This window comes from Mizuhopecten yessoensis, unplaced genomic scaffold, assembly GCF_002113885.1.
Source record: "Mizuhopecten yessoensis strain PY_sf001 unplaced genomic scaffold, ASM211388v2 scaffold10275, whole genome shotgun sequence".
Taxonomy (NCBI): Eukaryota; Metazoa; Mollusca; class Bivalvia; order Pectinida; family Pectinidae; genus Mizuhopecten; species Mizuhopecten yessoensis.
The window spans coordinates 694,103-706,049 of NW_018408465.1; the positions used below are offsets into that span (position 1 = coordinate 694,103).

An 11,947-nucleotide genomic window follows, 5' to 3' on the forward strand; every position below is an offset into this window, starting at 1 on the left:
TGTTGATAGAATTGAAATTCATTTATACTTTGAATTGGTTTAAATAAAATCGAATTCCGTTTGTACTCCATCATTTCCGCCCAGCCTGGATTGAGCTGAAAGACGGCGTTACCCATGTCGCCGATCCACAAGGTTCGAAAGGAGGCGTCAAATTTCTAACTTGAAAAGACGAGTCATATTTTTTGTAAACGTTCTTGATATTGCTTTCATCAGACCTATTGAATACCTTTATCTCCCCGGATTTTGATACCACTCAGCATTTTGTCCACGACTCTTTTTATTTTCTCCTCCCTCTTATCCCGGCGGCCAAACTCACACACAGGAACTTAAAAAAATAATGATTGTGGCAGCGATGTTTGGATTTAAACTGGTTTTATGTCCAAACATCGACTACTATAACAAATTATCCTGTCCCTGCGCACTTACATCAAATAATTCCTCCACTAAATCTTACCTCCGGGTGGTCCACCTCAGTCCCCTATATCCCCTCACTCTCCTTCCTTAGTCTGAAATCTCTTCAAGTTCGCTCACGCCTTCAGTGCGATATATCGCAGATCTCACTCCCACTTCATCCCAAAATGCATTATATACTTCTACCCTCACACCATAAATACATTTTTAAAAACATCCATCTGCAAATAAAGGAATTCTGGAAAGTGAGGGTCCAACATTAATTTAATGGTATAGTGTCCATGATCTGTATATACTCGCCCCGAATATGCCCTCCCCCACCCCGCCCCCTAAAATTCTAAACCCCTCCCGAGATATCTGAGACAGTTTTAGAGTGTTACTTATTAATTCAATTTCCAATTCTTTTTTGTGTATTTAATTTTTAGCGTTCGGTCTGCGGCGTCGTCCATGCAGTGCGGGAAACAAAAGTAAAATAAACACGGTTGCCATTTTGACTGAGAATTTATTTTTAATCATTCCCGATTTTTTTAGTTTATTATTTTCATCTCAATATCTCCAATATCTGCCGCGATTTCGACTTGGAGGACTGAAAAAAACTTTTAATTGAATCAAGAAATATATGAAAAACCTAGTTGGTTTATACAGAGACATATAAAGCCATACGTCTCTGGCTTATATTTCTTCACTGGAACCTTATCTTCTCATGACTTTTACAAGAAAAGTATCGTAATATAGTAATTATAAGTGCATTTCTTTTTATCTTTTGGGGTTAAAAAAACCAAAAGCAAACAAATAAACATTTTCTTGATTGAAATACACATGTATATACGCTACCACAAGTTGGTACACGGTCAGAAAATGGATCGAATAATACTTTTAAATTAAATTTGGGTATAGTTTTATTTTCAGCGACTTTAAGAAAACATGTCAGAAATCCAGAAAAAAACGTCGTACGTCGACGAAATTTATAATGAAAGTAGGCTAACATGCAATATTTATTTTCAAGTTGATCCGCGGAAGCATCCTTATTCAAAATTTATCATACAGTAAAGTTACCTTTGATATAATGAACAAAAACGTCAAAAGAGCATGTTTATCAATAAACTCTTTCTCGAGAGCTCGCCACACAATCAGAATTCGAATCGATGTACGGGTTGTTTCCCTTTGTCCAATTATTCCGGAAATGTGAATAACGTGCGGCAGCTGTGCTGACAGTTATTGGAAAAACAAGATGGCGACTGTGTAATGGAATCGGGAAGCCACGAAGCGATTTCCCGGTACTTTGTGCGATGTCTCGCTTGGCCGACTACTTTGTCGTGGTAGGATATGACCATGAGAAAGACAGTAAGTTAATGNGGGGGGGGGGGGGGGGGGGGGGGGGGGGGATGTCGAACTCGGATCATATTGATGTTGATTGCAAATGAAGTATCTGTCATAAGTTTACGCTTATATACATATAGGTTTGTCTAAATATAATGCTGTTATGAAGCATTAAATTCACTAAATGCTTCATAGTTCAAAGTAGCATCGTCTGGTCATACGTTGGTATCTTACCGTCGATATCCTAACCAGACTATCTAGATCACCAAACTATGTAAACAAACTTCAGACACTGGACAGGAGCCTGTGAGCTTTCAGATTATTTACATAATCTGTTGGATACTTCCTGTATAAAGTATAAATAGAAACAGACTTATAGAAATTTGGACAGTGGTATTTTCAAATATCGTGAATTCGATGGTGAATGATTTGTCAGTGACCTCTATGTTCGAAATAAAATAATTTCTCCCAGAATACTTTTTAGTTTTTCTCCCGGTGAATTTTTCTCTGTTGATACATTTTTAGCCGATAGTTGAAAGCATGCCTTTGTGAAGTATGCTGCCAAATTATCTCCATATTATTTACATTCATTGACTATTACTAATGTAGATATAGCAACCATGCAGTTGAAGGAAGTTTGGTATACAATACAGGTTTCATAAAACTAACATAAGTGGTCCAGGGTTTCAGATTACCACCAAATGGTATTATATAACCTCCTGCAATGGCTTTTGACCTTCAGAATGTTAGAGGCTTGCTATATAAAGGGGTCAGAATTTGTAATTTATGACAGATTTTAACCCTAACTTTGATGTCTTTTTTTGCAAAAAAACCACAGGAGGTCATTTCTAATCGCAAACCATTTCAGAAGTTTTCATACCCTGTTCTTTGGAAGAGTGAGAACAGTAATTATGTCACAGTGATTTCACTGTTTTAAACTGGAAAGGAAAATATAATTGCAAGACTGGGATTCGAACCCATAACTTCAGACTTTTAGACAGACGCTTTAATCAAGTGAACTTCAATTCCTAGTCACAGACGACCAACTCAATATGGTTTCTGTACTGTACATTCCTTACTCGTTCAATGAAGTCTAGATATTTGACCCTGAAAAAGACAAAACTTCAAAAAAATCTATTTCATCCCAGAAATATTTCCATGTTTATTATTTGTGATTTATGCTACTGTTTTCATGGATTGTTTGATTTGGTCGATTTAATGAAATTATAGCAGTTTGTAACGGACATTATACTCAAGTGTGATAAAACATGGATAGGTCCTGGGTATATTTTCTGTATGCCACACATGATTATGCTAAGCAAGAGTACTACTAAAAAAACATATTGGAGCAGCTTAACTGCCATTTACAAAAGTTGGAATTAGTTTTCAACACTTGTACACACCTCATGTATATATACATGTATATCTGTGTTTATGTTGTCATAGATATATATAAGATGCTGCAGTCAACTGAAGAGGATGGCACATTTTGGTGGTCCCAAATTATGAGATACATCTCCAAAACATGTATTATATATAATGCACAACTGCATGTTTATCATCATATCATGGTTTTTCTAGACCTGTAACAACTCACACTGTTAAACTGCTTGAAATGGGGAATGGCAGTTGCGCATGTAGTCCCCATGGAGACTACTGCAGGGTGTAAAGGATGTGCATTGTACATATAGTGTCAAAGTCACTTTATATACTTACTAGATTTGGCTAGAGAGGAATTCCCTTTAGCTCTGTGGAAGTCTGACCATTCAAGTTAATAGAGAACCCTTGGCGAGGAGCAAAAGAATCTATGTTGTGGTTGTCTTTGAGGGCTAAGACTCAGTAAAAGAGGGTTGTAGTATAAAGGATGTGCATTGTATAAAGTTGCTCTACTTGCTTTGTTGAGAGGAAATTTTTCTTTGGCGCTTGGGAAGAGTGTCCAGCAAGAAAGTCTTGTACTGCAGGATCCAGAGATTTAATTCACTTAGCCCTACATTTTTAAACTTGACTTGGCCAGTCAATGATATGGTAAGGTTCAAATGTGACTTTAGGTGGTCAATTGCAGTGCATTTAACACTTTTTTCTGTGGCATAGCTCATGCTTTGCCACCTTCATTTAACAAATTTGGTGTGTGATTACCTCTTTGAATGATAGAGTGTCAAATAAAGAAATCTGGTATCATGACCTGATACATATATATATACAGAGTTATGGCCCTTCTTTCAATTTTTGATTGCCACATGCACTAAAATTTGTCTGAGGATAGGAGTCTAAAGTTGGCTCTAATTAGTAATATTTTATAAACAAATGAAACTTTCGTATTACATGTTCCTTAAAACTATTTTGGGATTGATGTGCTTATTCTTTACTTTGACAATGATTTTAATACCAGTTGCTTGCCAAATTATACATATTCTCCAAGGTGTGCAACCCTAAGTGAAAAACAAAAAAAAGAAATTTAAAATAAGTACATGTATAATCAAATGAATACATCAGGAATAAGGAATGATAATTAACTTAAAAATTGTAAAGTTTTGGAGACAATATCTGACACTGTCCCATCAAAAGTAATAGTACATGTCCATATAATACCTGGTACTGATCATATTTCATAGAGTTTTTGAAGGAATCACAATCCACAACTTCTGTATCTAATGTGTAATTGTACTAATGGTTTAAGTGACGGGTGAACCCAACTAACACCTATGCACTGATAAGCCCAATTAGTTGAGGCGTGCTATCATGCACAGTGGCACTGCGACACAATTAAGTACATGTATTTATATCCCAACCATCAACCATGAAACAATTAGCAATATATACTGTAGTTGTTCGCCAGTACAGTGTACAAGTATGTGTTTAACTGACTATTATGTTCTTCTACAAATATCACTTTATTATTGGAGCAGTGCTTTCTTTATAGTTGGAACAGATTAAATGTTCTTATATCGTGTGTGCTAAACTTAGATACAGGACAAACTAGCGTGTTATTAACTGCTGTTAAAACGTCAATAAAGTCCTACTATATTATATACCACAATCATGTGTGTTATAGATGACTGGAAACTAAATCAATGAAATGCTGTATAAGCAAGGCTTTCAACCGACCCATGCAAATATGTTTTTGACTCTTGGTTTTGAAAGGACTTGTCTATCTGACAGGTGTTTTGACTCTCCAAATGTTACAGAAAATGTTATTTGACTTTTGAAATTGCTAAAGGTCAAAGGTCAACTGAAAGCCCTGATAAGTTTACATAGGTACATTTGTATATGCAGTCTTAGTGCCATGTACAGCTATCAGCTATTTTAGTGTCATTTCTTTTTGTTTAGCTCATTCACCCCTGAAATTTCTTTATGAACTATTCCAACCTTTGAATTGTAAGAGTTAAAACGTGTCTTCAGGGATGAATGAGTTAAAATACCGTAGGAAATAAGTGAGAGATTTTTACAAGTTCCATTAATCCAAACTCAGACAAGATGAGTAAAATATATCGATGCTTTCAGTTTGAAATCTACACCAGTCCTACTCCTAGTCCAAGAGACAATGTATAAAAATTAAACTTTTATGACCTCGCAACATTCTGTACGAGAATCAGGATCTTCCACAGAGAGCTTGAAGTGTTTGCTATTTTCGTCGGCCCTTACATCTGATTGCCCATTCTTCCATCCAACATCTTGATTAGACATTGTACTAGAATTCAGACACCGATTTACACACACAGCAAAACCTTGTTATGCTGCCGACATTTGTCTAGAGAAATTTTGGCGTTGTAAAGGGGTTTGGTGATAAATTAAGGGAAAGATATAAAGGAACTCTTCAGTAAACAAGAAGAAGGGACATTGAAATATGTTGGCAGTAAATGAGGGGCATTATATTGAGGTTTAACTGTATTTTATTTGTGAAACGCAAATGGAATAGGACACAGACTTACATTTTGTCTTTTCTTGATGATAAACATGTACATGTGTAAAGAATTGATGGTCATGCATGAAAGTTGAAATAATTCGAAATTGGGAACATTAGAAAATATATCAACTAATACTGTATGCTATTTCCGTACTTGTACAAATAATTTACAATGTATATATATAAAACATTCTATACAATATGCATAATTACTGAACTATTTTTCTTTTGAAATTCAATGAAATTATTACAAATGATTAGCATTACAGTATTTAAATTAGCAATTTTGGATATTGCATAATTTTTTAGGTCTTTAAATAAAAGTTGAAATTAACCCACATATTTGTCAATCTCGTGATAACTTGATGTCAAAACAGACAGCGTCATATTCATTGCAATGCACTGTAATGTCAGCTTTAACGAAATTAAACCACTTGACACATATCTGACTTGCTTATGAATTTCAAGCAGGCTAAGTATAAGCTACTTACTACTATGGATGTGATCCACTAGTATGAATTAATTTTATTAACATTAGCTTAAATGTTTTATCATTTTATTAATTCTTGAACTGATAATAATTAATAGAGACCAATTTTCATCAATTTGTATTAATAAAAAACCAGTCAAATGCATACAACAGTTAAATCTGTAGTTATATAATATTAATATACCTCTACTTTATTTACTCTATATCAAGTACTTGTGAAATTGAATATATTCCCACTTTTGCCTGACTGTGTTTTAGTCCTGTGTGTTAGTCTGGGAACTAAAAACACCTTCTGAGCTAAAACACACCTTCACTCGGGTGTTTCCGCCGAGCCAATCCGGAGAGAGGAGGGCGGAGTATGTTACCGGAAGCGACGTGTGAGGTGGGCGGAGCTTGCTAACAAACTCAGAAGCATTTGGCTCCATTGATGTGATTAGCACACCAATTGCAGTTTCAGTTTCATGTGACTCCTATATATAGCTAGTTTTCTGTGGTGTATTGTTAAACATGAGAACAACAGGAAAGTTTGTTGGATGGTAATTGACACTCCTGATGTCTGTTCTGTATAACTGATTAGCTTAATCAGTGATTAGCACAAATTTTAATTTTTGTGTATCTTTAAAACAAAACCATTGAATTAGTTACAACTTTTCAGATAGCAAATATTTAGTAGAGTGAATTTACATGCAAAATTGTGAGATTATACCTGGTATATTGAAGGTATTATCAAAGGTTGAAAAAATGTCATCAAACAGTGATTAAGCTAATCACCTTTTGAACAACTGGGCCCTGATATCTGATCTGTATAAAAATAACTTCTAAATTATTGTTAATTATATTTTCCATTTCCGGCAAATAATTTAAAGGGAAAGATTAAAAAAAAGTGTCATCCTCAAATGCTCTTGCCGGTCAAGGTGAACGTAAATTATCAGTTAATTTATTTGTACTGTAAATATTAAAAAATAACAATGGGCCAAGGACAGAACCTTGGGGGACACCTGCATTTAAATATCCTATAATATTGAAGAATCAGATTACCTAAGATGACTTGCTATTTTCCAGCTAGAAAATATTATTCCATTCAAGAATATTGTATCTAACAGTATTTTGTAGAATTTTCAGGCAACTCCTGGACATCTTTTTCGAAGTTTTAATGAGTTGAATTAATACACGTGCACCCATATTACTAAGGGATTACAGTGGGTAACCGAAAAGTTGGGGCGATCCACAGTGAATGTTTAAGTCAAGGACTCAAATACCCTTGTTCAAAAAATCACTGCGTTAACTCATTCACCCCTGAAGACACATTTGAACCCTTCCAATTCAAAGATTGGAATAGTTCATTATGAAATTTCGGAGATGAATGAGTTAATACATACAAGCATTAATGTTTAAAAGACCATCCTGCCACTTTAGANTAACTCAGGTGACCGCTAAGGCCCTTGGGCCTCTTGTTTAAAGAAACCTCGTACAGATTCATTGCTCATTTTCCAGAGATGATCATGTATCAATAATTATAAATTTTGTCATTAATGTATGGTTGAATGGTGTACTTAATGAGATTGATATTTGTTTAGTAAGATGAAACAGCTAAAAAACATTCCAAAGACCTATATGTTCAGCTTCACTGACTTGGTTTAGACTTTAAATTTGAATCTTATAGAAGACAGCTGCTTGAAGACAAGAGTATTACAGATATCAAATATAGGTCATAGTTTCTGTCTCAAGTTCAATTGACTTTTAGACCTTTTATTTAGCTCCATTTCTATGATTCTTAGTTCTTGTGTTTAGTCATCATATATGCACAAGCTCCATTTCCTTTGTTAGATTTTGTTTTAAGCTCATGAGCTCCAATTCCTTTATTAGATTTTGCATTAAGCTCATGCGCTCCATTTCCTTCGTTCGATTTTGTATTAAGCTCATGCGCTCCATTTCCTTCGTTAGATTTTGTATTAAGCTCATGGGCTCCATTTGCTTGGTTAGATTTTGTATTAAGCTCATGAGCTCCAATTCCTTCATTAGATTTTGTATTTAGCTCATGAGCTCCAATTCCTTCCTTATATTTTGTATTAAACTCAGGAGCTCCAATTCCTTTGTTAGATTTTGTATTAAGCTCATGAGCTCCAATTCCTTTATTATATTTTGTATTTAGCTCATGAGCTCCAATTCCTTCCTTATATTTTGTATTAAGCTCATGAGCTTCACTTCCTTCCTTATATTTTGTATTAAACTCAGGAGCTCCAATTCCTTTGTTAGATTTTGTTTTAAGCTCATGAGCTCCAATTCCTTCCTTATATTTTGTATTAAACTCAGGAGCTCCAATTCCTTTGTTAGATTTTGTTTTAAGCTCATGAGCTCCAATTCCTTTGTTAGATTTTGTATTTTGCTAATGAGCTCCAATTCCTTTGTTAGATTTTGTATTTAGCTCATGAGCTTTAATTCCTTCCTTAGATTTTGTATTTAGCTCATGAGCTTCAATTCCTTCCTTATATTTTGTATTAAACTCAGGAGCTCCAATTCCTTTGTTAGATTTTGTATTAAGCTCATGATCTTCAATTCCTTCCTTAGATTTTGTATTAAGCTCATGAGCTCCACTTCCTTTGTTAGATTTTGTATTAAGCTCATGAGCTCCATTTCCTTTGTAAGATTTTGTATTTAGCTCATGAGCCCCATTTTCTTCGATATATTTTGTATTAAGCTCATGAGCTCCATTTCCTTTGTTAGATTTTGTAATTAGCTCCTGAGCTCCATTTCCTTTGTTAGATTTTGTAATTAACTCATGAACTTCAATTCCTTTGTTAGATTTTGTATTTAGCTCATGAGCTCCGTTTCCTTTATTAGATTTTGTAATTAGCTCAAGAGCTCCACTTCCTTTGTTAGATTTTGTATTAAGCTCATGAGCTCCATTTCCTTTGTAAGATTTTGTATTTAGCTCATGAGCCCCATTTTCTTCGATATATTTTGTATTAAGCTCATGAGCTCCATTTCCTTTGTTAGATTTTGTAATTAGCTCCTGAGCTCCATTTCCTTTGTTAGATTTTGTAATTAACTCATGAACTTCAATTCCTTTGTTAGATTTTGTATTTAGCTCATGAGCTCCGTTTCCTTTGTTACATTTTGTTATTAGCTCATGAGCTCCATCTCCTTTGTTAGATTTTGTATTTAGCTCATGAGCTCCATTTCCTTCCTTAGATTTTGTATTTAGCTCATGAGCTCCATTTTCTTCGATATATTTTGTATTTAGCTCATGAGCTCCATTTCCTTCCTTAGATTTTGTATTTAGCTCATGAGCTCCATTTCCTTTGTTGGATTTTGTATTTAGCTCATGAGCTCCATTTCTGTTGTTTGATTTTGTATTAAGCTCATGAGCTCAATTTCCTTCCTTAGATTTTGTGTTTAGCTCATGAGCCCCATTTCCATCAAAATGGAGTAAGGGCCCTATACATCTCTATTTATGTTTCACAAACTTTTTCTAGTTTCAACAAGCATTAAGCTAATTTTGATCAAATTTGGAACAAAGTATTTGGGATATGTGGACTTTGTCCTTACAATTAGTGATTCTGTCCGAAGGAATTTCGAGAAAGAAGTGTCTGTTATACCAGTGAAGTGTGTGTTATGCCATTGTGAAGTGCTTTTCTTATGATCCGTGCATGGTCCTTCAGGCTGTTTCAAATCAAACTGGCACAGGTATCAGATTCCTGTGGAATTGACTTCGAGTAGTGTAAAACCACATCAGTAATATAAAGATATAGTTTATATAGGGAGTAGCTACGTTATAGTCTTATAAGCACAAGATTACTGTACAGTGGACTTTTAATTGGTGGTAGTGTAGGGTAAAAAAACCCCAACTAAATCTGCTATCTTGTTGCAAGTGTCTCCTAATGCAATGCAATGCACTGCAAAATTGGAAAAGAGATAAAAGTTTGTCTTAAAACCCCCATCTAAAGGATGCTTTGTATGTGTTGGTGCTTTCAATTATGAGCTTAATTAGGGAGTTGTTCAAGCTGATTACAAAGGCGTTTGTACACAGCAAGATACCAGTAACATGCAGACCAGCAGAAAAAAGTTCATCCATGCCATACATAGCGATGGACCTCCTGACTTGTCACAATTAAAAGGTTAACCTCGCCCTAAAAATAACTGGCAGTCTGAGTGCTGTGGCTGGAGGAGGCCACGTTAATTGAGGGACGGCTGTACTGTAGGGGAGGCATTGATTTGGGTAATTGTGCTCCATGTCTGTGCCTCCTTTCAGACCATGGGGCTTTACATGGTACAGCTGGTGCACTATATATATATATATTCTAGTAGCTCTCTAGGCCTGCTACTCTCTAAACAAAAGTGTGATCGGTATTGGGTATTGTTGGCAGCTGTGTGTAGAATGGAACAAGTTTATTTTGTGTTTTTCGATTCTTCATTGAGGCGCTGATTCACGGATTAGACTCCATTCAAATGAAAACAGAAACCCCAAAAAATGCATTTTTGATTTTGTGAAAACGTCATTATCATCATTTACCTATAACAAAATTAATATAGATGTTCAGAAGTATTTAATTACAATTTATGAAATTACAGAAATATGTCTATTAGACTTGTAATTAGTTTTACTTCATTATTTTCGGACTGTTTTATTAAGTAGATGCTTAATATTGGTTTCGTCTTAGTATTACTTTATTTGTGATCACCGACGAAGACAATTGACCCAAAGTTTTAAAAAAAAATCGGGAGTCCTATGTGAGCAATTAGCTGTCATTTGAATCAAATATATTTGTTGCAATTTTTTAATTTTGAAAGCTTATGGAAGATAGATTATAATTTATAAAATATGAGGCACGGACGATAAGAATTATCATACCAGTTAAAATTTCGAAGTGTAAACCTAAACTTATCTCATGGTGTATATATATATATATGTAAAAAGTAATACTAATAAAGCTGTCGAAAAAAAGAAAAAAATGTTCATGCTGTTTTAAGTTTCATGTTTGGCTATGCTTGATGTGCAGTATATGTAATCTGACCATTTCTTACCTCCGCATAATTATCTTAACAACCTTTTCTGTGTATTTTTATTTCCTTGTTTTTATGCGAAATAGAGCTCGAGAGGGGTTGTCATGTACCTGGTAACGATAAATCAAAATTGAACAGAATGAAAAGTATCGTTTGTTGGCGATGTTTTAGATTATATTGTGATTAGGAAGTTGTTATGCATGGGTGCAGCCTTATGGTAAACAAGATATGTAGGTATTTGGATGTGTACATTACATCGTTACTATATATGAACAACATTTTTCTATGAAAAAAAGATAGAATACAATTTCTTTTATTTAAAGGGTCACATGTCAATTTTTCATACTGTACATACATACATACAAGGACGATCTAAAAATGTACAAACAATATGTGATTGACACATACACCCAGCCTATTAAGGCTTACAAGACACTAGCTAGTACACTGTAGATATTCATTAATACGACCTAGTCAGGGATCAATCAAGACTTGATTCACTACCGTTTATAGGTAGTTTCCCATTCTTTGACATTTCTCCTATGTGCTTGAAAATTCTCCTATTTCAACAAGAAAATAGTGTTTTTTCTTCAAAATATTTCCCGTATATTTGTTTTCTTAAAAGTTCAACAATTAAAATGCATATACATTTTCTTGACATCATTTAAACAAAAATTCTACATTCTACAATTTTAAGCTTAAAATTGTTTTTAAGTTGAAATATACTGCACACTTGTACGTCGGACAAAATATTTATCTTTTTTCTTCATGACGCTAGATTATCAAACTTTTAATTCCCCCCCCCCCCCCCCCCCCCC

At 34.5% G+C, this 11,947-nt stretch overlaps 1 protein-coding gene across 1 annotated transcript in view; it reads left to right on the plus strand.

Moving 5' to 3' along the window:
* The first annotated feature begins 1,645 nt into the window (after positions 1 to 1,645).
* LOC110459916 (myotubularin-related protein 13-like) overlaps positions 1,646 to 11,947 on the plus strand; it is a 73,721-nt gene continuing 63,419 nt past the window's right edge. The window contains exon 1 of the mRNA XM_021512423.1: positions 1,646 to 1,755. Coding sequence (XP_021368098.1) covers positions 1,701 to 1,755 — 55 coding nt within the window. The 5' untranslated portion in view covers positions 1,646 to 1,700. The remainder of the gene's footprint in view (positions 1,756 to 11,947) is intronic.